Consider the following 21,801-nt stretch of genomic DNA (forward strand, 5'->3'; position numbering starts at 1 on the left):
TTATAAATATCACATCACCTATTCCATTTCCAAGACTTGTAAAACAGAAACAAACCAAGAGAAGATATATGGGCTACCTGTATTTCTTGTATTCATATTTGTGAGCGTTGAGCCAAAATTCAAGTTCAACGTTGGACAACCAGAAATAAGGTAGCATATATACAGTACCGATCAAGGATTCGGGCTTATAAATTTGTCTTATTCCATCAGAGTTCAAAAACAGAAAAAGAAAAAAGAAACCTAAGAGATATGGTTTCCCAATTCCATCTATTGCCTCAAACATTTGCCATTATATTCTCTCTTCTTCTATGCATATTTGTGAGCGTTGAGACAGCCAGACCAACGCCAAGCATTGCCACGGACAAGGAGGCTTTGATCTCATTCAAGTCAGGGGTCAGTCTCCCTCCATCTTTTTGGGACCAAAATTCATCTCCATGCACCAACTGGACTGGAGTTGTTTGCAACAAACTTGGCAACAGAGTTGTTGCTCTTCATCTTTCCGGCTTGGGACTTACAGGCTCCATTAGCCCCCATATTGGTAACCTCTCCTTCCTCCGTTCCCTTCAACTTCAAAATAACAAATTAACAGGAAACATTCCCTCTCAAATTCTCCACCTTTTCCGCTTGACATCTCTAAACTTGAGCTCCAACACCATACAAGGTCCCCTGCCATCAAACCTGACCCAATTGACTGCCCTCCAAACACTTGACCTAGCCTCAAATAACATCACAGGAACACTTCCTGAAAATCTCAACAGCTTGAAAAATCTTCAAGTCTTGAATTTGGCACGAAACAGACTCCATGGTCCAATCCCACCATCCATAAGCAACCTCTCTTCCACCCTCACACATTTGAACTTAGGCACAAATAGTCTCAGTGGTACGATACCCAGTGAATTGGGTTTCCTTTACAAACTCAAGGAACTTGATCTTGCAGGTAACCAACTCACTGGGACTGTTGCCCTGTCCATATACAACATCTCTTCTCTACTTCTCTTCACTGTAGCTTCAAACCAACTGTGGGGTGAGATTCCAAGCAATATTGGTCACACACTTCCAAATCTTCTATACTTCAGAAATTGTTTTAATCTATTCACCGGAAATATTCCAGTGTCTTTGCACAATATCTCCGGCATTCGATCAATTCGAATGTCCAACAACTTTCTTGAAGGAACGGTTCCACCAGGCCTAGGGAATTTGCCATTCATTGAAATGTACAACATTGGTTTCAATCGGATTGTTAGCTACGGTGGTGATGGTCTCAGTTTCATCACTTCCTTAACAAACAGCACCCGTCTCCAATTCCTTGCCATTGATGGTAATCATTTAGAGGGTGTAATTCCAGAGTCCATTGGAAACCTGTCCAAGGTTATCGAAAAATTGTACATGGGAGGGAACCGCATTTTCGGTCACATACCCTCCTCAATTGGTCAACTCAGTAGCTTGACTTTGCTGAATGTAAGCTATAATTTGATCTCTGGCGAAATCCCACCTGAAATAGGCCAGCTGGAAGAATTGCAAGTGCTTAGTTTAGCTGCAAACAAAATGTCTGGTCATATTACAAACTCCTTAGGTAATCTCAGAAAGCTGAACAACATTGATTTATCCAGAAATTCCTTTGTTGGCCATATACCCCCTTCCTTTGCAAACTTTCAGAAGTTGCTTTCCATGGACTTATCCAACAATTTGCTCAATGGAAGCATTTCTACAGAAATATTTCAAAACCTCCCTAGTTTGAGCACCATTCTGAATTTGTCTAACAACTTTCTGAGTGGTCCTTTGCCTGAAGAAATTGGGCTCCTAGGAAGTGTGGTCACTATAGACCTCTCAGACAACCGCTTGTCTGGATTGATCCCCAACACAATTGGAAAGTGTACAAGCTTGGAAGGATTGTTGATGGCGAGAAATAAACTCTCTGGTCCTCTTCCTAATGTTCTTGGAGATATGAGAGGTCTTGAGATTCTAGACCTCTCCTCAAACCAGCTTTCTGGGTCCATTCCTGACAAACTTGAAGACCTACAGGTCCTGAGCTACTTGAACCTCTCCTTTAATCACTTGGAAGGAGTAATTCCTAAAGGTGGAATCTTTGTTAAAAATAGCTCTAGTGTCCATCTTGAAGGCAACCCAAAGCTTTGCCTGCATTCGTCATGTGTGAATCCTGGCGGTCATAGGAGAAAAGTACTGATCCCAGTTCTTATTTCGACTGTTTTGGCAACATTGGCAGTATGTGTCATAGTTGGTTGTTTGCTCTATGTCAGCAAAAGCAAAGCAAGAGTTACAGAAACTAATTCTGATTTGTTAATAAAAGGGCAGCATCAAATGGTTACATATGAAGAGCTACGTGGCGCAACTGGGAATTTTAGCACGGAAAATTTGATTGGAAGCGGGAGCTTTGGGTCTGTATACAGAGGGTGCCTAAGAGATGGAATTGAAGTAGCAGTTGGAAAGTTGAGAAACCTAGCAAGGGTTTATAAGGAGTTGGGTTACTCCCCCCATTGCCAATTGGTTTTGGGGTGGAACCTCAACTTCCTTCATGGTATCAGAGCGGGTTGCCCACGTGTGAAAGCCCAACGGCCACACGTGCTCCACGTCACCCAAAATGTGTTGTCCACGTGTTAGGTTTGAAAATTCGCCACACGTGCGGGGGCGTGTGAGAATGTGAAGGTAAAGAGTCCCACATTGGAAAGTTGAGAAACCTAGCAAGGGTTTATAAGGAGTTGGGTTACTCCCCCCATTGCCAATTGGTTTTGGGGTGGAACCTCAACTTCCTTCAGTAGTGAAGGTGCTTGATATGAAAAGGACAGGATCGTGGAAGAGTTTTTTGGCAGAGTGTGAGGCCTTGAGGAGCGTGAGGCATCGCAATCTTGTCAAACTGATCACATCATGCTCCATCTTGGACTTCAAGAACATGGATTTTTTGGCTTTGGTGTATGAGTATCTGAGTAATGGGAGCTTGGAAGATTGGATTCAGGGTAAGAGAAAGAATGCTAATGGAGATGGATTGAACATTGTGGAGAGACTGAATGTGGCCATTGATGTTGCTTGTGGATTGGATTATCTGCATCATGATTGTGAAGTTCCAGTGGCGCACTGTGATTTAAAGCCCAGCAACATTCTTTTGGACAGAGATATGATTGCAAAGATTGGAGATTTTGGGCTGGCCAAGTTGCTGATAGAAAGAACAAGCAATAACGTTCTCAGCTCCACAGATGTGCTAAAGGGTTCCATAGGATATATGCCACCAGGTCAGTATTAAGTTCTCATTTGAAGTATTTGGTTTACCTTATATGTCAAGTTAGCTATGTTTTATGATTGTTTTTTTTCTTTTTCTTCTAGTTTGTTTGGTTTATTAAGAATGAACTATGATGCAGAGTATGGTTTTGGACAAAAGCCATCGACGGCCGGAGATGCATACAGTTTCGGAGTAGTGTTGTTGGAGCTGTTTACTGGGAAAAGCCCAACCCATGAAAGTTTCACAGGAGACGAAAACATTATCAGATGGGTGCACTCAGCCTTCCCTCAAAACATTGCCCAAGTACTAGACTCTGAGCTGCTACACCTCATGCAGCATCCGCCCAATGAATTAGAACGTAATTGCCTGACTTCAATTATAGAGGTTGGGCTATCTTGCACCTCTGCTTCGCCTGAGGGACGCATTAGCTTGAGGGATGCCCTCCACAAACTTGAAGCTGCTCGGCAGACCCTTTTCAAGCATACTCATGTTGAGACTGAGAGTGCCAAGCATGAATTTTAACTACAAACTGGAAATTGCTTGCATGTTTATTTATGTACTAATTAATAGTATGTTATAATATATAATTGAGTGTCGCATTTCCCTTATTCGCTCATCTTAGCGACCAATACTCATGTGCCTCAACTGTTATATATGACCCAAAACCAGTTGGGGAGGCCTACCCCACACCCTGCAGCCCATGCTCATAGCAAGCCCAATAGAGGAAGAAGCTGTCACAAGGAAATTGCCTTCTCGAGAGGAATGAACTGCAACTGTACACAAGCATCAATTGACAGCTCCTTACCTTACCTCCTTTACTAAACTGAACTGAAATGGCAAGCAAAAATGTCAGCCTGTCCACGAGGTCATGGCCCATGTGTAACACACACTTCAGCCATCATGTGATTTTTTTTTACACAAGTCAAAATTGACATGAAGCTAATAAGTTCCAATTAACTTTTATTTGACACCAACACAAATATGACATAATATGTTAAATAAAAAATAACGTATCGAATTAGTGTTAAACTTAATATGCTTGTGGATGAAATAAGACATTATAAACCACAAGGTGTAGTGCGATTAATAAACTGTTATCTTTAATTGGCGAGTTACCTGATGCTTTAATGACAAGAGTTTGAAACTCGTTGGAAGTATTTTGTGACCAGGAACAAGCCGAACCCCGAGTAGGGATTAATCCCACCATATGAGTGTGAGGACACCTCATGATATTTACCAAAGAAATAAGACATTACGAGTACATGCATATACATTTGAGTACTCCTCTATATTTTGTACATCAAATATAGACTTATTTACATCAATGTCCCTTGAAATTACAGTCAAATCTCATTTTACTTCCCAAATTTAAAGTGGCACACTTACTCCGCTTGACCATGGTTTGATGACCCACTTTGTCTCATGCCGTTAACTCCATCCAAAACTCTATTAAAATTGATGACGTGGCATGAGTGTTTGTGTAATTTTGTACCAATGATTCATTATTCACCAATTGAGGGGTGACGTGTCAAGTGGAGTCCACCTCCACATGGATAAAAATATAATTAAATATTCTAATATTTAAAACTAATTTAAAATTTAAAATAAAACATTAAAAAATTTAGAACCAACAAAATTCTCTCTCTCTCTCTCTCTCTCTCTCACCCAGATCCCACCCACACCCATCCCCCTACCCAGCCGCACCGACCATCGCTCCCTCTCCTTCTCCTTTCTTCAACAACCATGAAAAATAATTATTAAAAAAAAAAAAACATGCAAGTCATCATCTCCCCTTCGTACCTTCCTCCTTCTCCTTCACCTCCACCTTCCACCTTCCACTCCCACTCCATCATGGGAAACAAAAGGCTATGTGGTGGTATACTTCTGCTAGGATTGCCGCAACGCCGATGCATCTCCAATCAATCTAAGCAAGAACCTAAGACAGAATTATTTCCATGGCGGAAAGTACTTACATCAATTGCTATTGGGGGAGTTATTGGACTTGGCTTACTCTTGTGCTTTGTGCTTCTTTATTTATCAAAAAAAGCATTGCTCTCTGTGCTTCTTTATCCATCAAGAAAAGCAAGAGTGAAGCCAACTTCAGGATCAGCATGGGGGGTTTCACTCTTGAAAGTGTCATATGCAGATCTCCTCAAAGCAACTGATGGTTTGTCTTCTCGGTATTTGATTGGTGCTGGTAGTTTTGGTTCTGTGTACAGGGGAATTCTCAATGAGGAAGAAAGAAGAAATTGTTGCAGTCAAAGTACTCAATGTTCAGAGTTCAAGAGAGCTTTATAGCTGAATGTGAAGCCTTGAAAAACATTAGGCACCGAAATCTTGTCAAACTATTGACCGCGTGTGCAAGTATCCATTTTCAAGGAAACGATTTCAAAACTTTGGTTTATGAATTCATGATGAATGGTAGTCTAGAGGAGGGGCTGCACATTTCAGCTAGCAGAGTAGCTGGGGCATTTTAATCCCAAATCCAAAATGGCAGCCTACAAATGCATACAATTTAAAAACCCAAAATTGCCCCATACAACTTTGACTCCCAAACAATCGCGCCCCACCCCAAGATCTTCTCGGGTCAACCCCAGAAAATCAGATCTTGCTCCCACCCTGTCGTTGTCGACTTCTTTATTTTTGGCAAATTTTAAATTGGGGATTTTGGGGGCAAGCTCAATCCACTGTCGTGCTAAGTGATTGAAGGTGCTGGGTGGGGTTGGGTTTGTGGAAGGGGATGGTGGAGTGGTGGCGACTGTAGATGGGTGTGGGTTGGGTTTGGGGTGCAGAGATGAGAGGATAGGAGGAAGATTTTTTAGTTTTTCTTTTAAGTTTATTTTTAATTTTTAGTTATTAAGTATTTAATTATTTTTTAATCTATATGGAGGTGGCCTCCACTTGCCATATCACCCACTCAATTGGTGAATAATGAAACATAAGTCCAAAATTACACAAACACCCATGCCACATCATCAGTTTTAACAGAGTTTTGAATGAAGTTGACAACATGGGATAAAGTAGGTTACCAAACCATGATCAAGAGGAATAAGTGGGCCACTTTAAGTTTGGGAGGGCAAAGTGAGATTTGACTATAGTTTTAAGAGGCATTTATGTAAATAAGCCTCAAATATATGCTTCACTTGTTTTTGGTACCCTCGGCTAAAAGCAAACTTGGAATTTCAAGACACACTTCTTGGTGCCAAACAAGCACTGGTTAAAGCACTTCCACCCATTTGTCATGGCAAGAAAAGGATTGTTATTATTTATGTGAATAGTAGCAGCCCTTGCAAAAGGCTTGAGGTATTCCCACCCATTGTCATGGCAACCTAAGGGCAACCATTATTCACATGAGATATGAGGAGAGGAATTTGTATAGAGTTTTGGTGTGAGAAGTGAAGAATATGACTAAGTATTTATTAAAAAAAATTCTGAAATATTTTGTATTTAATTTTTTTTCGGTGTTGACTTCATCACTGATGTCAGCAAACCCAGACAATGGCCCATGTTATTCTTGCCTTTGAGCTGACCCGGTTTGCTGAGACCCAGTTGGCAACTGTTGCCCTGACAGCTTAAGCCCGCTAGAATGCCAAAATGGGGCTTGGGCCCCTTCCTGCCCTGACAAGGGCTCACCAGTGGAATTGCTATTACATACAACAAGCTACACATCTAGAGGCCCATTACCCAGCTTCCCATTTTTCCCGAGTGTAGACTTAGCCATTGCAAGCATTAAAAAAACAAACTCAATTTATTAATAACTCAATCAAAATAAATGAAATACAATTTTCCTCAAGAACATAATGTTTCTTATGCTTAATACATTTAGTTTGATATGTATATTGTGTATATGATCAGATGACTTGACAGTGACAAAACTCTGATAACTGACGGTGACAAAAAAAAAAAAAAAAAAACTCTTGTCATATGATGTTCTTATCTTCCTCATTTAGTTTTCTTCTGATGACTTATATTTTGGTTCATACATGTAATTATATTTTGAGGTATATATGTGAGTGACAGATAAAGATTCATCCTATTTCTCTATCATATTGGTTATCTTCTCATACATGTATCTTGCTAGGTTTCCCAACATAACAAAATATAAAAGGAAAAGGTGCAAGAGTTAATTTTTTGTTGTTGTAGAAGCTAGTTTAGGAATAAATTAAATGAATGGGGAGAGTGAAGCTTCAAATTAAGAGGGATTGAGAATACGACTAATATAGACAAGTCATTTTTCTCGAGGCTTTTCAAGAAAGCCTATGAACTCTCTGTTCTTTGTGATGTTGATGTAGCTTAGCTCTTATCATGTTTTCTCCATATGAGAGACTCAATTTTTTCTATGACCATAAAAGATGATCATCTGGCTGCTTCTATATACATGATTAATCTTTTAAAAGCTGCTCAAGTATTGTAGGTTGATAATCGGTAGCAATTAATTACTATGGTTGGTTTTAGTTTGCTGATTTAGATTGAACTACAATGTAGAGTATGGTTTTGGACAAAGAACCAACGACAGCAGGAGATGCATACAGTTTTGGTGTAATGTTGTTGGAACACTTTACTCTAATTGATTGATTTCAATTGTTGACCTGAGGTTGGGCTCTCTTGCATCAGCTTTCAGGGAAGCGCTGCTAGACCTACACCGTTTTCAATTTTGGCCACGTTGAGAGTGTTAAGCTTTAATTTGAACAACAATTGCATGTTAATGTATAAATTATAATAAATTAACAACTTATCATAATAATAAACGTAATTAGTATACCCCATGTAACGGAGACGGATTCAGGATTTGAAAATAGGGCGGGCTAAATTTATCTTACATACAAACTTAGAAAACTTGTACGAGTGAATTTCATTGAAGTATGAATTTTAAGGTCAATTAACAATTACATGATAAACTTCTCCATGAAAGGAAAATAATTGAAAGCATTTATTATCCATTATAAAAGAAGAAGAAGAAAAAAAAAAAGAACCATTTTAATCCATCCAACGCAACTTGAAAAATAAAAATGAGAAGAAGTAGCCAAAATTTATAAGGAAAAAAAATGAATTGACGTTTTATGTACACTAGAAAAGGTTAAAAAAAAAAAGAGATTTTCTGTGGGCGGGATCACTAGGATGGGGTGTGTGGAGTGGAGGTGTACTTTGGTGAGCTGAGTATTAATATTGGACTATAAAATATCAAGTCACCGAAACTATAGCTCATGTTAGCATGGACGTAGGACCGTCCCTGTCATATAATAAGCGAAATAAATTTGCGTTATATCTTGGTTAATACAGCGATTTTGGTAGATGCACAACTTGTCTTTAAAATATTTCCTTCTTATTACTTATTTACCGATTAATTTCTAAAAATTAGAACTCAAATTAGTATCATACGAAATCATTTCATAAATAACACCATTGAAATTATATTTATGTGATGAAGCATAATTGTCATTGCCCATATGTGGATTAAATAAAAAGAAAAAAACATCAACAACCAGAAGGGTAAGCAAAATGTTTAGTGTTTGTTTGTGCTTTGGGTTGACTTGATTTTGATGTTTTGGGTTGAACTTAAAATTTGAGAGTCCAAATTGAAATCAAAATATCAGTTTCCAAAGAAAGCCGAAGCCAAAACTATCCCGCCCAAGTATCAAACCAAAACACCTAAAAAGGGACCCGCCTAGTACCAAATCTTTATGCCCCAAATGAAAATACGAAAGTTTCAAACTTTTTAACCCAAACATTTTTCAGACCCAAAAAAAAAAAAATCAGTTTAGATTGACTAAGCGCGCAATTTTAACTTCAAAAAAAATAAAACGACCCAAAATTTTCAAATTTGGTTCATCGAAAATAAAAGTCACGTGGAAACCCGGCCCCACACAGAAAAATTCCCAAAATTTCAATTTTGTCCAGGGGAACGACAAAACGCTCCAAAAATAATAGAAAACAAAATAAAACGCTCCAAAATCCAAAATCCCCAAATTTTAGCTGCAACTAAAAAATTCACGTCAAATCAAACAGCGCCAAAAGCACAAATTTTCGAAGCAGAGTTGAGCATGGCGCTCTATTTTCTCTCTCAAAACTTCAAAACCCACCCTCTCTTTCATTCTCACTACATATTGCCATCACCGCTCAGAGTCTTACACCTCAAACTCTGCGCTTTGCTTTCTCTCTCTATCTCTCTCACAGTCCAACCCGAGCCACGACATCAAGTAAAGACCAAAGCTCGACCAGTGCAGAGCAATGGCTTCTACCACCGTGGCCGAGCAACTGAACTGCACTCGCATCACTACTCGTGCTGCGGCGAAGCGGAGGGCGATGGCCGCCTTGGTTGAGGAGCATCAGCTGGCTACCAAGAAGCGCGCGGTGCTTGGAGATGTTACGAACTTGGTCAACGTCGTCGTTTCGGCCAACCACAAATCTTATGGTGAGTTGCAGAAACCGAATTGTGCAATCAAGAAGGAGGAGAAGAAAGCCGTAGCAACACGTGACATTGAGGATCCGCAACTGTGTGGACCTTATGCTTCGGACATTTATGCCTATCTTCGTAGAATGGAGGTGCACAGATCCCATCTTTGTTTCTTCAGATTTTGATTTCTTCATTTGATAATCAGAACGGTCTTGGACTTTTCAACTTAAAATTGATATTGGGAAAAAGGTTTTTGGTTTCAATTTTGATAGTGAAATTGGCTATAAAGCATTAAGATCCAATTGGTAGGATTTTGGGTTTAATTTTGATTCTGGGTATGGTAGTTTTGTGAATTCTCTAAATTAGGGTTTAATGTTTTGTCAATTGGGGATTAGGCTCACCGTGAATAATGGGTTGGTTTCTTTAGGTGGAACCAAAGAGAAGGCCGTTGCCTGATTACATGGAGAAGGTTCAGAAAGATGCTAATGCTAATATGAGAGCGGTCCTTGTGGATTGGCTTGTGGAGGTTGCAGAGGAATATAAGCTCCTTCCAGACACGCTTCATCTCTCCGTTTCTTATATCGATAAGTATCTATCGATCAATGTGGTCAATAAGCAGAAGCTTCAGCTATTGGGAATTGCTTCAATGTTCATTGCATCGTAAGCTCACAAATCTTTGAATCTGTCGTCTGATTGGTACAACTGTTTTACTTCTGATGATGATGTGAAGTTACTGTAAGTATTATTCTTACATTTTCATGATTTCTTAATTTATAGGAAATATGAAGAGATTACTCCTCCAAATGTGGATGAGCTCTGTGACATAACAGAAAATACGTATACAAAAGAAGAGGTATTTGACGTTTTACTTGGGGTTTTATCCCTGAAAATGATCTATTTATACCTCAGATAGATGCATTTGCTTTATACTAAGAGTAAATTTTTCGGTGGGTTGTAAAGGTGATCAAGATGGAAGCCGACATTCTCAAGTCCCTGAAATTTGAAATGGGCAATCCTACTACTCGGACATTCTTAAGGTAAGGATGTGCTGACAATGAAAACACTCTGTTTTGGTTGGGTAATGTAATTACTTGCCAAGCTTAAATGACTTATGACTGATTGTTTTTGTTCCTTTGATGAATTGTTTTGCAGAAAATTCACTGATATTGCTCAAGAGAATTACAAAGTAAGCTTCCCCCTTCCCTCTCACACACACACACACACACATGTGGGCTTACCAAGTTTATAGTCTCTCATACTGACTGCTTTATTGTTTTGTGTGGTTTACAGACTCCCAATTTGCGGTTAGAGTTCTTGGTTTGCTACCTTGCTGAGCTGAGTTTATTGGATTACAAACTTGTGAAGTTCCTGCCTTCTTTGGTAGCTGCATCAGTTGTTTTTCTGGCACGATTTATGACTAGAACAAAAATACATCCTTGGGTAAGGGTTTGATAAATTACTTGTGCTGATTTTGATGTCTGAAAGCAATTACTAAGTCGTATCGTATCCATTTCAGTGTCCAGCCCTGCAACAGTATACTGGATATAAAGCAGCTGATTTGAAAGAATGTGTTCTTGCCATACATGACATGTGCTTGGGTAGAAGAGCACGAAATTTGAATGTTATTCAAGAGAAATACAAACAACTTAAGGTATTGTTTATCAGAAGTAGGTTTGACCTTTTCTTATTTTCCAAATTTTAGAAATGCAAAACATGGTTCTAATGGAGTCCTTTTCCTTTAACGCAGTTCAAATGTGTGGCACACACTCATTGCCCTCAAGATATACCAGCTTCTTTATTTGAGGATCTGAAAACATGAAAGTACAATCCTTGTAGCAAGGGCTTGTCCAATGTGATAGTAAGATCTGGATATAAGTTTTATTGGGTGTGCTTGATTGATTGGAGGGTTGATGGCGATGGCTGATGGTGTTTGCCAATTGCTATTGGGTGAGGATGGGGCATCATTCTGCTTTGCGCCAGATTACAACTTGATTGACCTTTGTGTTGGATTTCTGGGAAGCAGCTGGTTCTATATTATCATTCAGCAAATACACTTCAGCTAGCGCAGATCAAAACTGAGTAAGCTGTGATGCAGGGTATGGTCTAGTGGTGAACCAAATGAGCTGACCCAAAGGGTAGCACTTAAGCAGACTGATGCTGTAAACTTTCCACCCGATGTGGTGCAATTGCAACGATGGGTGCATGGCATCTAATCGTAGTGTGCCAACAAAGAAAATATACATGATTGCTTTATCACCTTAACAGCTGGGTTGCATTTGTTTAGCCACAGACGTAATGACGCACGAGAAGAGTGTTGCTGTTGTCAAACTGAAACAGCCAGGCCAGCGGCTATAATTTACTTTTGTGGTTAGGTTAACTAGGAGTTTACTGTTAGTTTTAGTTACGTTAAATACTTGTTACATCAGTTACATTAGCTGAGGGCTAATCTTGTAGCCTATATATACTGTAACACTGTCATGTTAATAATTAATGAGAATGTTTACTTTCAGAACTCTCTGATTTTCCACAATCAGGCCTCTCATTGACAAAGCTAATTATCTCCCCACCCCAGGTTGCATATGTTTTACAGGCAGTGTCCTGATGGAAATTTGCAAGTTTTGTTACCTTTATATCCTTGCTGGTTAAGTTTGGACTGTGCAGTGAAATTGCTGGTCAAGTTTTGTTACCTTCACATCAATTTGGAATGATGTGAAATACTAATACAAGGTATGGGGGAGGAAAGTAAGTTAATTCAACGAGAAGTAATATTAATAATAGGAAACTAATGCCATCTTTGATTTCTCGATCTATCAATGAAGTTAAACACAAAAAGTTAAGGATGGGAAGTAGGGATATGAAAATGAGGGATAAACTACAGTAAATCCCCCGGGTCATTTATGAGTCCCTACTCGATTTTGGGGACATTTATGGGTACATACTCAACGTCGCGAAAAACTTACAAATTGCCCCCTCTGTTAGTGAGTCTATAAGGAAATCCATTATCTGCCTACGTGGCAAATGTGGGTTCCATTTTTTAATTGACGTGAACTTACATGTGGACAAATAAATAATAAAAAATTATATACATGTTAAAAATAATATTAAAATAATATTAAAATCATTAAAAATGAAAAAAAATAAAATAGAAAAAGGTAAAAGGACGCAAACAGCCCCATTCCAACCCCTCCCTTCCAGCCCAACCTCCAACCCACCCTCCCCACACCCTCCGATTTGAACGCGTTCGATTTGAAAGAACAAGCTCAAGCCGTTTGAACGCCCAGTTCTGTTTGAAAGAACACCTAGTTTTATTTGAACGCGTTCGATTTGAAATCGTTCTCGGCCGGACTAGACCTGTCCGGGCTGTTCAAAGACCATTCGTACGGCTCGCTGAAGGACAACGAGCGTTTCGTGTTGGAGGAGACGATGGAGAAGGTGGAGAAGGAGAAGACGATGCCCTCCTCCTTCCTCTGCCGCTTCTTCGTCCTTGTCGCTTGCCCAGTTAATTGACTGAACATCGGTAATCCCTGACCAGCCTAGGTTGCTGGGGAGGGAAGTCCATTCCTTGAATTATACTGAAAGAATTCGGATTCTGATATTTTTCTCAGCCAAGCGTTTTCTATTTCATAGGCATTGACGTTTGGGATGTGAAATTTGAACGGCCTCGATGCCGTGAGGCTAATCGAAATTTGGGATGTGAAATTTGAAGTTGAACTCAGCTATGGTTTGGGGACGGCGACGACAACGACATCGTTTTGGGGTTTGTGGTTTGGGGAAAGCGATCAGATCTGTGGCATGAGGGAGGTGTTAAGGCTGGGATGGGTGGCCTGAGTAAGCTTGGGTAGTGGTTTGGGTGGCTGTGAGCTAGGAGGAGAGGAGATCGGGACAGAGAGAGAGAGAGAGAGAGAATTTGGGTAGGGTTTTTTGTTTTTGTTTTTAAATTTAATATAATCAATTTTAAAATAATTTTAATGATTTAAAATTAGTTTTGAAAAATATATAATTTTTTATTATTTATTTGTCCACCTATAAGTCCACCTCATTAAAAAATGGAACCCACATTTGCCACATAGGTAGATAACGGATTTTCTGACGGACTCGCTAACGGAGGGGGCAATCTGTATGTTTTCCGCGACGTTAAGTATGTACTCATAAATGTCCCCAAAATTAGATATAAACTCGTAAATGACTCTATAGGTTGGGGGGTTTGCTGTAGTTTACCCTAAAATGAATGTGAAAATAGGAAACTAATCAAAAGCAAAAAAACTTAAGAAGGGATGCAAAAGACAATGACCAACATTCAAATAGGGGGAATGGGGAAATTTAGGGTCTATTCATAATTATTAAAAACAAAAAATATCTGTTTTTTTAGTTTTTTTTCTAACAACCCACAAGTTCTCAAATTTTTATGATTTGAAAATAGTTTTCAAGTTGACTACCAAACAAGTTTTTGAATCTTAAAAATAGATTTAAGAACTCCTTGTTTTTAAGAAAAATCAACGTTTTTAGAGTTCTCTATTTGAATAAGATACCAAATGGCCCCTTACTTTTTTCTTTATCCCTCATGTTTTAGAAAGCAAAATTTGTTTGTAACAAAAAAAAAAGAAAAAAAAAAAGAAGAAGCAAAGTTTGCAGATTGCTTTTTTTTTTTTTTTTTTTTTCTTGTATCTAATCTTTAAGATATTCGTATTTTTTAAACTTTTCAATTTAACTCTTACTAATTTTCAAATTTTTTAAGAGATCGATGAAACATGTGGGGGTGTAGAGTGGACTAAAATGTTCAATTGTTTAAAAATAAATAAGTTTGGCAAAGTGTTTTATTTTTAGAAGAAAAAAAAAATCATACGCGTAAATTTTATATTAATTAGTGAAAAATTAATTGTAAATTTTTTAATTTTTTTAATTTTATTGATAAGGGTAAAAAAGGAAAGATAAAAAATAAATAAATGGCAAACACATTCCAAAATTTCAAAATTGAAGCAATTCAAAGCAGGGAACCAAAATGGATCCGAAAACATTAAAACAGAAACCCAAAGGCGCCAACTTTAGTTTTCAAAGTGGCGCTCCCATTTTACTCACTACAAAACTCTCTTCTTTCTCTTTCCCCCCTCAAAACCTTTCTCTCTCTCTAACCCAACCAAAACCTCGACACTCACAGATTCGCTAGGGCCATGGCGGAGAAGGAGAACTGCGCCCGGGTCACAAGGTCAATGAAGAGGAGGGCCGAAGCTGCCATGGGCCAAGAGCAGCCGGCCACCAAGAAACGCGTGGTCTTAGGAGAGCTCCATATCATCCAAAACGCCGTCGTTCCGGCGAATAACAAAAGTTCTGCAGTGGAGCCGCAGGTGCAGAAACGCGGAGCCAAAGCCAAGGCGAAGAAAGCGCTGCCCGAGAAGAAAACAGAGACGCCGACGACCCCGGACATTGATTCCACGTCGGATGACCCTCAAATGTGTGGGCCTTATGCTCGTGACATTTATGATTATCTTCACAAGCTCGAGGTAAGGCTTATCAAATCGTATTTATCTTGTCTGATAATGGAATTTATTGGAAAAATGGTAGTTGGGTATTGCCAAATGTAGATTTTTAATGCGTTCTCGTTGCTCTGAAAGTTGAATTTAGGATAAAGACTGAAGCGTTGTGGTGTTTAGTTATGTTATTTTGGGTTTTCCTCAGTAGCCAAAAGCTAAGCTTTATTTAGCAATTTTTGTCGTCTCTGTGTTTTGGGTTTTTGTTTGAATTGGAATTTGGGGTTTATTTTTCATAATGGGTAGGTATTGGTATTTGAGAATGGTTGGTGGCATTAGGGTCTTGGTCTGAAGTGAAAACTGGTGCATGAGTTTATAGCATTTTTTTATTTTGAGCAAATAGGCTAATGGTGATGATGGGTTTACATTCAGGCGGATCCAGATAGAAGGCCTTTACCTGATTACATGACAAAGGTTCAAAGGGACATCACTTCTAATATGAGAGGAATCTTAGTAGACTGGTTGGTGGAAGTTGCAGAGGAATATAAGCTCCTTTCCGACACTCTTTTCCTCACCGTTCTGTATATTGATAGATACCTATCTTTGAAAGCTCTCGACCGCAAAAGGCTTCAGTTACTGGGTGTTTCTTCAATGCTCATTGCCTCGTAAGTCCGCAAGTGAATGAAATTTTTGTGTGAATACTTTCTTACTAATATGAATCCACATAGTAATCTTCTTGTTAATGTGGTAAACAGAAAGTATGAGGAGATCAGCCCTCCACATGTGGAACAATTTTGTTACATCACAGATAATACATATGATAAGGACCAGGTGATTTTTATAGTTCTCTTTCTCATCTTAGATTGATATTTTCAAATCACCCTCGCTTTTATTATTGTAGTACTTTAGATGAATACTTTTGTTCATTGTATGCATTGTATAGGTGTTAAAAATGGAAGCTGATATACTCAAGGCCTTAAAGTTCAACTTGGGAAATCCTACAATAAAGACAATACTAAGGTAAGGAGTAAGGGCAATGCTTGCATACTTTTTTGCTTGGGCACTTTTGATCATGTGCACTTATGATGCTTCGCTGTAAACATATCGGATTGATTAATGTTCCTTCTCATTTTGGTTTGCAGGAGATTTGCTAGAGTGACTCAAGAGAGCTACAAAGTATGCAAAACCTCTCTCTCACAGCCAATTGAGCTAAAAATGTAATACATACAATAAGCTAATTACTTGCTTTGTGCTTTTTACAGGATCCTAATCTGCAGTTAGAATTTTTGGGCTACTACCTTGCAGAGTTAAGTTTGTTAGAGTACGAGTGTGTAAAGTTTTTGCCCTCATTGGTGGCTGCGTCTGTTACATTTCTCGCAAGATTTATGATCCGGCCAAAGTCTCATCCTTGGGTAAGAACTTGCTAGAGACTCTGTAACATTGTTTAACAAGTATTGAAAGAAATTGCTGAGTTAATCTTGTTTTCTGCAGACTCTGTCCCTGCAACAATATTCTGGATACAAACCAACTGATTTGAGGGAATGCGTCCTTATCATACACGACTTGCATCGGAGTAAAAGAGGAGCAACTTTACAATCGATAAGAGGAAAGTACAAATCACATAAGGTACTTTGGCTAAATGTTTACCTACAGACTTTGGTTTTATTTTCCACGCTATAGAGAATAGAGATAATGTGAATTGTGTTGTTTTTGGATACAGTTCAAATGCGTGGCAACCATATCTTCTCCTCCAGAAGTACCGACTGACTACTTTGAAGATCTGAAAGAATGATTATTTAAGTACAAGAGGACTAGGTTTTAGCTGCAAGACGAGGGGTTTTTTTAACTCAAGTTTTTCAAGACGAATGGTTGTGATATATGCTTGGATTAGATATATATTTTTTGTAGGGTCTCGATCTCAATGGTGTTGCTTAGATAGTCCCCACTAGCGTTTAAAATTTCTTTCACCTTGCTAGATTATTTGTTGATTATGACAGAAGTTAGGATAGCATTTTGAGTGCATTTGGTTGCTTTCGCTGGGAATGTTGAGTTGTGAAAGCTTGTAATATTCCTCATTTCTCAATCGCTGTAGAAATGATGTTTGTAAATCACAGGTTCTCATTTTTATTTTTAACTTTTCCTGGTTTTTGTTTCACTTGCATTGCGTTCGTATCAGTCAAAACATATTATATTCCCTGATCCTCATGTGTGACCCGACTTAATTCGTGAATTAATTATATTAATTGAGACACCTGAATAAATCAACTGTTTTGATATCATATTTAAAGTATACAATCCAAAATTAATTGGTAATCAGGGAAGAAATTTAAGACTTATTATATTGAGATATAAATATTAGAATATTCTATGTTTAGATTTTACATTCTTAACAAATCCTCACCTTCTTAAATGCAGATTGAATTTCAATAGCACAAGTGAAAAATAAAAAATAATTTTTTTTTACTAGCACAACATAACATAGAAAGAAAGCTCTTCATTGTCATTTAAAGATGAATGGGAATCTACCCCAACTGAAAATAATAATAAAATGATAATGAACATAAAAGTTGAAAATCTTACATTCGGAAATCCACAACACATACTACGTTGTTAGCAAAACACGCAGCGACCTTGTCACCTTCCTTGTTCCAACAAACTTCAAATATCCCCCCATTTCCTGTGTATGTTTTTACAATTTTGCCTTCCTTCACGGACCATATGTGCATACATTTATCCATAGATCCACTGGCCAAGTACTCGCCATCCGGGCTGAATGCAACAGAGTATACCGGATCCCTAGGATTTGCCATACAGACAATGTCAGTAGATTGCGAATCACAACTAACATAACAGTCTCATTTTTCAAGCAAACAAATTAGTACCACCTCTTTGTTCTTTGTGGAATGTAAATCGCACCTCATAGATCTCATACAGAATTTCTTTAGAAAAACGCCATGCAACAAACTAAAATTAATGAATATTTACCTGTGGCCATTGAAGCTGTAGAGAAGTCTCCCTAGTTCCACGTCCCATAGTTTTATAGTTGAGTCAAAGGAAGCGCTGGTCCATGTAAAATAAGAGAAACATAAAGAATGTATGAATAACAGTATCTGCTCTTTCAAGGCAACGACAGAAACAAACACAAGCGACCATGCACGCACATACACATATAGAAAGTACTTTACTTTACCCTTATTTCTACACATGTCAGAAGAAGCAGTGCATTTACCTTGCTAGAACTAACTGTTGATTGGGATTATTTGTGCCTGGTCCTGTAGGACTCCACCGGATGGTATATATCTCCTACAAAATAATGCATCCATCACAACTTACAATCTGGGAATATTTTCAACAAACTCACAAATAGAAACGAGGCACAGATACCTTAACATGTTCCTTCAAATCATGCAAATATTTGTCCTGCTTCGTACTCCATATCTGTGTTAAAAGATACTTGAGTTTTCAGCCCATTCAAGAAAACCACAATAAAGAGAAACCCATAAAACAAACTGTTCTGTACTACGGAGACACTAATATGTCAATGTAACCCGGGTCAAGAAACCCATGGTAAGAGTGCAAAAATGTAGTGCAACATTATTGATTGGAAGTTCAAAAGAAAAGCATTCTCAAATGTCTAGATCACCTTTGCAGTATAATCATCAGAGCAAGAAGCCAACAAAGAGCCGGTTGGATCCCACTTAATAGCATTAACTTCACCCTGAAACAATAAAATCAGAAAGGTTGAATAAAAATCATGCAGTATCAATCTCCTGATGAGATTCACCAACTGGTGAGTTCCTTTCCTCTAAGCATTTAACTGGATATATTTTATAATGTGAGAGCGGCAAAGGGTGGAAGATGTTTAATGTCAATCCAGACCTGAGAAATCTATACCAGTACAATCAATTTTAGTGAGACCTTGATAGAAGAAAGTGTAAAAAGATTATAGATTATTAATTTATTCAATTTATTTTGCAAGGCAATATCTAAACCCAAGGCTTGCTCTACCCCCCATCCTTTACAACCTGGTCCAAGGGACAGGGGCATGCAACTAGTAATTTGGGGAAGCACTGACGATACACGCAAGTATATGTAGCTCTCAATACTCATACCTCCTCATTTTTTTTTATAAATTTTTTTGAATTTTACTTTTTACACATGTTCCCTGATTGGAAGCATGAAAATCATGAGTCATTAAGCATTTACATGAGAACTGACAGAGCACAATTCTAATTTGTCTTTATATAATAGTAAAAATTCATGTGTTTAATTCAAAAAATGATGCAGTAACTATAAACTAGCAAACATGATTGGTTTGTTGGATTATAGAACAAACCTGATGCCCTGAGAAAGTTTTGATTGGTTGGTTCTCTCCAACCTTGCAAACATGTATCAAAGTATCAGTGGAGCACGTTGCAAAGGAAACATTGTTCCGCCAATCAACATCCAGGGTTGGAGCTGAAAAATAATTTTGGCTTGCTTAACATGGTGCAGAAGTGAAATTTTATCAAACACAGCCTTAAAATAATGCAGTACCTGAATGAAATTCAAACTGCTGTTTCCATTCCCCACTCTTTATGTCCCACACAATTGCGGTTTTATCCACACTGCCACTCAGAAGATAATCACCTTTCTTGTTCCACTTCAGAGAAAAGATTGGACCTTTATGTTTGATTAATGTAGTCCTTAACTCTCCTATATAAAAATCCCACAGTAAAAGTTAACAAAAACCTAGGACTAAGTGCAAGCTGTTTAAAATCTATCAATCACTAGACTTCAACAGCAAACATGTTGCAGATATAAACATAACTCACCATCTCTACTCCATATTCTTGCTTGGCCATCGTAAGAACCTGTTGCAAGCAATGTCCCATCACCCTACAAAATGGCAAATCCTTTAGCAAAAACATAATGCGAGAAAGTCATGTCAGAGTTTTCAACTACAGAACGTGATAAAGACTCACATTCCAATCAAGTGTGGTCACGTCCTTGCTTTTCTCATTGGCTCTACCTTTGAAATGCTTTAAAACCGCAACATTTGCAGGCTCATTTTGCATGCCAGATCCACAACCTCCATCTGCAATGGTCCAAATTCGCGCTGTTGAATCTCCAGACCTAGACAAGGAAATACAAGTGAAAATAAGATGATCTTCCATGTTTCTGACACCTTTTATCGTACAAAGTAATATCCCAACTCCAGCTACTTTGTGAGATAGATGACAAAAAATATAAATCACCTGATGCTAAAATGCCCAGGTATAAAAGACAACATACTCACCCAGATGCAAGAAGTGAACCCGATGGACTCCATGCACAAGCAAAAACCTGTCAGAAGTGGAGGAACAAGTTCATGCAATCACACTCTACCAACTGATAATGGGAGGAAAATGTACAATGCAAGGATATATCCAATCCAAACCTCTGAGGTATGGCCTTCTAGAACTGTTACGTCAGAGCTAGGAATTTCACTAGGCAAGGATATTGAGCTTGGAGTTATTTCCATTGGTTCCACCCCTATTTCACATATTTACAGACAACTTAAACTTTACAATTGGGAAGCTAACATATGGCCAAAGTTCAACGTCTTTATAAACAGAAACGAAATTGAGGGCAAATTACCTCCACAAGTTCCATTTTCTTCTGGTTCCATTTTCTCAATCTCATTGTGATCCTCGTGTGTTTCTTCATTCTCTTTATCAATTTCTTGTTCCCTCTCCTTGTGCGACTTGTCCTCCCGATCCTCTTCTTCTTCCTTTTCCCTATCTCTTCTTTCCTCCTCTACTTCTCGAGCATTTTCCCTTTCACTTTCCTCCTTGCTCTCATTTTTCTGGTTAGCTGCGTTCATCCTGTCCTTCTTCTCCCTGACCATTTTCTGTAATTGATAAGCATCTTTCGTGATAAGATCCAACGGTTGCAGAAACGAAAAGTCGTCGTCCATGTCCGCATCACTCTGTAAACCTAACACACACATCAATCAGCCCAAGCTTCCAACTTTCAAACTTCAAAGCATGTATTAATTAAGAAAATTAAACACTTTGCTTACACTGCTGCTCAAGTCTGCTTCCAGCTCAAGATATTGAAGCCCTTTCTGGATAAACGTAACAAGTGCGCCTGGCGGAACTACATTACCGTCAATCGTGCTTTTGTGAAGCTCGGCCTCGTATCCAAAGGCGTAAGCTGAATGCGTAAAGCCTGAAGAAATTAAGAAATTAATTAGAGTTTCATAACAATTTCTAGCCAGAAAATGATTAATTTTGCAAGCGTTAAACAGGCAAATGGAACGGACCTGATTCGTGGAGGTAACGGAAGACTAGGTAGTTCAATTCGTTGGAGGTGAGGGAGATCATCGTCGTCGTCAACGTTGAAGCTCCAAACCCTAGGGTTCAGGTGTCTATCGCCGAGCCAGAAGCCTAAAGCCACCGCCGTACTTCTTACTTACTTCCCAGGCAGAGAGAGAGAGAGACGTTGGCCGCTGGGCTATGTGTAAAATTTGTAACGTCTTTAACGGTGGTTAATAAATAGGAGCGTATCTGGCGCGGTTGGGCGCTTTGCTAGACAGTTCTTAAGTGGCGGCGGCCGGCGCCCTTTTACTCGGCTTGGGCCCGCCTTCTGATTACAAACTATTCGGGCCGAATTAAGTCCGAGTTTAAGGTTTTGGATTGGGCTAAATTTATAGGATCCTTTTCCAGTTGGCCCAAACTGGAAGTTTG

At 38.7% G+C, this 21,801-nt stretch overlaps 4 protein-coding genes across 5 annotated transcripts; 3 read left to right on the top strand and 1 right to left on the bottom strand.

The window, feature by feature from the left end:
- On the top strand, positions 111–3,848 carry LOC18792540 (probable LRR receptor-like serine/threonine-protein kinase At3g47570). Its single transcript, XM_020561979.1, has 3 exons — positions 111–2,440; positions 2,778–3,245; positions 3,372–3,848. Exons 1-3 carry the CDS (start codon positions 250–252, stop codon positions 3,752–3,754), a joined length of 3,042 nt encoding a protein of 1,013 aa, XP_020417568.1. The 5' UTR covers positions 111–249; the 3' UTR covers positions 3,755–3,848.
- LOC18790590 (putative cyclin-A3-1) lies at positions 7,950–12,138 on the top strand. The gene is made up of 8 exons (XM_007224261.2): positions 7,950–9,775; positions 10,054–10,286; positions 10,404–10,479; positions 10,587–10,663; positions 10,779–10,812; positions 10,917–11,066; positions 11,143–11,277; positions 11,374–12,138. Exons 1-8 carry the CDS (start codon positions 9,461–9,463, stop codon positions 11,443–11,445), a joined length of 1,092 nt encoding a protein of 363 aa, XP_007224323.1. The 5' UTR covers positions 7,950–9,460; the 3' UTR covers positions 11,446–12,138.
- LOC18790732 (putative cyclin-A3-1) lies at positions 14,549–17,246 on the top strand. Its single transcript, XM_007227565.2, has 8 exons — positions 14,549–15,124; positions 15,524–15,756; positions 15,847–15,922; positions 16,035–16,111; positions 16,234–16,267; positions 16,354–16,503; positions 16,583–16,717; positions 16,812–17,246. Exons 1-8 carry the CDS (start codon positions 14,795–14,797, stop codon positions 16,881–16,883), a joined length of 1,107 nt encoding a protein of 368 aa, XP_007227627.1. The 5' UTR covers positions 14,549–14,794; the 3' UTR covers positions 16,884–17,246.
- LOC18793957 (WD40 repeat-containing protein HOS15) lies at positions 17,494–21,585 on the bottom strand. 2 transcript variants are annotated; one of them, XM_007222854.2, is made up of 14 exons: positions 21,378–21,585; positions 21,135–21,283; positions 20,711–21,041; positions 20,511–20,605; positions 20,370–20,416; positions 20,056–20,206; positions 19,906–19,969; positions 19,628–19,786; positions 19,428–19,549; positions 18,735–18,809; positions 18,476–18,529; positions 18,321–18,394; positions 18,077–18,151; positions 17,494–17,887 (listed from the first exon to the last, which is right to left on the bottom strand). In XM_007222854.2, exons 1-14 carry the CDS (start codon positions 21,436–21,438, stop codon positions 17,668–17,670), a joined length of 1,677 nt encoding a protein of 558 aa, XP_007222916.1. In that variant the 5' UTR covers positions 21,439–21,585; the 3' UTR covers positions 17,494–17,667. The 2 variants fall into 2 exon arrangements, with proteins under 2 accessions (XP_007222916.1, XP_020411288.1); XM_020555699.1 differs by lacking the exon at positions 21,378–21,585 and having other exon boundaries at positions 20,711–21,049; positions 21,135–21,226.

The sequence above is a fragment of the Prunus persica genome, chromosome G1 (genome assembly GCF_000346465.2).
Source record: "Prunus persica cultivar Lovell chromosome G1, Prunus_persica_NCBIv2, whole genome shotgun sequence".
Taxonomy (NCBI): domain Eukaryota; kingdom Viridiplantae; phylum Streptophyta; class Magnoliopsida; order Rosales; family Rosaceae; genus Prunus; species Prunus persica.